The sequence below is a fragment of the Pocillopora damicornis genome, chromosome 4, assembly GCF_964200805.1.
Source record: "Pocillopora damicornis chromosome 4, jaPocDami1.2, whole genome shotgun sequence".
NCBI classification, from domain to species: Eukaryota; Metazoa; Cnidaria; class Anthozoa; order Scleractinia; family Pocilloporidae; genus Pocillopora; species Pocillopora damicornis.
The window spans coordinates 8,361,719-8,366,112 of record NC_142673.1 but is presented as its reverse complement, the minus strand read 5'-3'; the positions used below and the strand labels follow the sequence as shown (position 1 = coordinate 8,366,112).

The 4,394-nt window shown below is 40.9% G+C and overlaps 1 protein-coding gene across 1 annotated transcript; it reads right to left on the bottom strand.

Moving 5' to 3' along the window:
* Window positions 1-457: 457 nt before the first annotated feature.
* On the bottom strand, window positions 458-4,394 carry LOC113680800 (2-hydroxyacylsphingosine 1-beta-galactosyltransferase). The gene is made up of 5 exons (XM_089203868.1): window positions 4,087-4,394; window positions 1,906-2,467; window positions 1,542-1,748; window positions 964-1,252; window positions 458-841 (listed from the first exon to the last, which is right to left on the bottom strand). Exons 1-5 carry the CDS (start codon window positions 4,249-4,251, stop codon window positions 559-561), a joined length of 1,506 nt encoding a protein of 501 aa, XP_089059994.1. The 5' UTR covers window positions 4,252-4,394; the 3' UTR covers window positions 458-558.

Genomic DNA, 4,394 nt, shown 5'->3' with positions numbered 1-4,394 from the left:
GCAATTAATTGGCAGTCAGAGGTTTTTAAGAGGCTCTCAAATACTTGAGATTATAAAAGCATAAAAACAAAATTTTGAGCATCATTTTTGGCATTATTCTTTTTTTCAGGGGTGACGCCTAAAGCATAATGCTCAAATTTTAATCTTTTGATTTTGATCCAGATAATTTTTGAGACCAACAAAATAATGTCGCTCTTGAAGGAAATAAAAAACAACGCTTGGATCGTTCAGTGCGGCCATTTTGGACATTTTTTTGCTCCGTATTACTTCCCGATTTTACAGTGTGACACCGTTGCATATTTGCACATTAGCGATCCCCTCCAGCAGCACATTCCCATTAGCCTCTTACTAGAAAGTACCTCCCCCCTCCGCCTCGCGAAAAGCAAAGTGACAAGTACGCTTCGGATTGAATAGTATTGGAAGATTTTTCGAAAGACAACAGCAAACTGAATAAGTCTCCATTTAGAAAAATTTTATGGTCTTATCAAAATGCGCGAATTTGTAAAAGCACCGATCACATGAGCAAAGTCAACAGTCGCATGTTTCAAGATAGGGCAATTAGAACGACTTTTCTTTTATCAGCTTTTTCCTGAGGCACAAGCGATAGGAACACCTGAGCAGTAAATAAACAGCGGCTACAACGATGATTAACAGGAAAATAAAAAGAGTGAATACGTCCATAAGGTAAAGCTGATAAAATGGTAGATCCAGGCTTCGAGGTCTGAGGAACGATAAGTCACCTTGAGCCTGCGCGTACTCCACCCATTCAGCGGCCTCCTCGATGGCAGAACGTGGGCGCAACTTGATAGACTTGGAAATTCTAGCAGCATTCTCGCGGTAGCTAAAAACGCAAAAAACGCCATTAATTGACACAAATGCTTCTAAGATAAAGAGACAACAGCTTTTAAAATCCACCATAGACGAATCATGACCAGCTTTTAGCCGTTGTATAATCTGAGTTACCTTGAATTGTTAAGAACAGTGCTTATTAACGTCACAAGACTCTCCTCAGTTATTGACTCCTTATGCAAAATCTCCGCCATCCCAAAGTGCTTTGCGGCCACAGAGTTGTCAAACTGGTCGGCAAAAAAGGGAACACAGATCATAGGGACTCCATGGTAGGCAGCCTCCAACATTCCATTCATTCCAGCATGGCCAATGAACAAACGTGTCTTTGGATGCCCGAGAATGTCGTTTTGTGGAAGCCAGGAAGACACTTTGACGTTGTCGCCAAGGCGCAAACTTTTGCCCTCTGTTCCAAACAAGAAAAGCACAGTATTGGACATTTGGTAAATTAAACAGTAAAACAGCATGGACGTGACTAGTACAGTTCCCAGCAATACAATTGTGCGTTAGAACAACTTTGATTTTCGAACACAGCCTCGTAAGTTCGAATTTAAGATCGAGACCATAATCTTTTTTTATCATCGCTAAGAGAATCAAAAGTTGGTGGCCGGGTACTTCGTTCTAGCACGGGAAAAAGGTTGATAAACAACTTTGGCTTACGCATATACAGTAAAGCTAATAAAATGGCAGGTTACCTGTATCAAGTTTCCAGACAACTCTCTGTGGTAAGTTGGAAAACGCAGCTGCCATTCTTTCAATTGTCCGATCGTCTATCTCTGACAAAATCGATCCAAACGACACAAGTATGACACCTTCGTCCCCAGACCCCATGACAAACCGTTGAAGATCATCTGGGAGAGGTTTGGCTGGGCTTGAGAGCAATGGGCCAACAAGTTTAGTATCTGGAAATAAGTACAGGGGTACAGAATAGTTAGGACAAAAATTAATGATACATAATGCTCTTACTCCCCCCCTCCCCTCCCCCCCTTTTGCGGGGCCTCATTCGTATGTAACTCGATTTTCAATTAGTAAAATAGACTTTAAACACGTGATTCTTACTCGGTAAAAGAGGCCTTGGATAATCGAGGGGACCTGATTGAACAAGGATAAGGTCAACTTTCTGGTAAGTCTCCTGGAGAGTTTTCTCTGGTGTGATGTTGTGCTTCTTCTTCAGTGTCTTATAGACTCCGTCAATATTGTAAGGAGCTATCGTTTGAATAAGGCATAGCACAGTGTTCTCTACTCTCTGTAGAAAATTCATGTGGTCGGTGAAACCTGAGGTAAACTGGGGTTGATAAGAAGGGAGGTTTTCAAAGTTCAACGGTAATATTGAACCGGAACTAAGTGGACTCATCAAGACTGTAACATGAGGTAAGGAGAATTTATCGGCGATCAAAAACGAACACAAGAACAGCGCATCTCCAATAACAGCATCGGAGGATTTGATTTGGTTCATGACATCAGGGTTGCTGAGTATTGCATCACAATTGTACAGCCATAACTTCATTAGGTTGTCTATCTTGGTCATGTCAAGTTTGTTGATATCATCCGGGGAACTGAATGTTAGAACACGTGGGTCTTTTGCAGCATACGTCTCACGTTCTCCAACGACAATCAGCACCTTGTAAGGAAAGAATATAGTGAGAGAGGCAATAAAGTGGGGTCCGGTTTTGATTGTCTCAAGGCATTGGGAAGGGTAATAAGTCCTGGTTTACTAAGATAACATTCACTGAAATGATTAGTTTGGAAGGAATGAGTCATATTTCATGTTTTTGAGTGGACGTTCTGCTCACGGGAAGAAAGAAATTGCTTCAGCTTATCCTGACACTCAGCCTTCTGAGAATAAATTAAACTTGTGGGCCTTAAACCCCATTAGCTACAACCAGGGTAGCCTGCGTTTGAAACACTGCACTTTACGTCGTATTACGGCGTCATTTCCTGTCAAGAGCATTTTTTTGATTGTTGAAAACGTATTAGCTTACTCAACTCGCCAGTATATCGATCAAGTTGTTTTTGGTTTCCCTGGCAGTTCGAGTTTGTAGGGTCAAGAGAGGATGACGTGATTCATTCTTAACCACCAGATATTTGAGATGAGTTCGGTTTTAAATTGTGTTAACAGGGTCGGTCAGTGCCTTTAAATAATGTGCAGTTGAAGTGGGTAACAAATTCTGCAGCTTACATGACACACTTTACATTTCAACCGCTGTCTTATCATGAAACTCTAAAAGGCCTTTGATGCAAGATAATATTGGTTCGAAATCATTATCAAATATTTTAAAACTCACATTTTATAAGTAAAAGTAATCACATGATTTCGAGTGCAATTTTTGGATAAATCACCACAAATAAATTTTTCAAACGCTTAGCAAATTGCACAACCCTACAAGACGAGTGCAGTTTGTTGTCTTTGTCAACTCTCGGGGAATTTTGTTCAGGGTCTCCGGTTCCTACGAATCAATACTTTTGTCATAGCCGATTTTGGAACCTCAAGACTTCCCGACTTTTAGCCAGTCGTTTTGCACTTCGTTAGGAGTTTTTGTGCTGAATTAAAACGTTGTTACTTTCTCGTAGCCAACCTGTCCGCTAATTTGTTTTGTTGTGCTTTTGCGACTCTCCAGTCAATCAATTTAATTTCAGCTTTCTGCACTCAGTTTCAACTTTCTGAACTGTTTGGGATAAATTGATGTATTCTCAACCAATGGATATCAATAATTTTTGGCATGCGTTTTATTAAATGGGCAGAAGGTCAGGTGAAAACTGTGCTCGAGGTCTCATGAATGACCCGAAGGGGGGGGTAACGGATGAACTGACATTTCTGACATAAAGCTTTACCCTTTGGAACATAGTGCATTGAAATGCCCAGTTATGTGAGTAATTCATGCCGCTAACATAATTTGGAGCCCCAAAATAGGTCTCTTCTTTATTTTTCCTTTCGATCTCCACCGTGGAATTTGCTCCATCACTACTAAATATGCAGATGCAATGTAATTGTTCGTGTCGTTGGCTTAGTGGCACGAGTTTTTGGCCGCCAAATCGGAATTATTGGTCACAGACAGGTCGCAAGGTACTCGGGTCCCTTATCCCAAATTTGAAATGCAACTATTAAAAAAAAAAAAAACACGCCAAAAATTTTCGCTTCAAAGGCACAGTACTATATGTGTAGAAATCCTTACGCTTCGATTTCCTTCAGTGAAAAGCCACAGCATCTTGAACTGCGATTCCTAAATGCACTAAATTTACCTCGTGTCCTCTGTTTTCCAGCTCTTGCCCAAGCCTTGCATGAACCAAGTAGTGACTCTTACCAGCCATTGGAATCATCGCAAATTTTGCAGCAAAGCTAATAGTTTGATATGCAAACAACAATACGATGCTGCACGTAAGCGGTTGACTGAGTATCAAAGTCATGATCCAGAGATGCTGGTTTCAAAATGTCGTCAGTATAGACTTCTCGAAAAGCACTATGCGTTTCGCGAAAAGCAGCTCGTTCTGTGGTGCGTGGTTTCTTTTTGGATACTCAGTTATGTGAATGTTTGCATTTGACTTGTAAA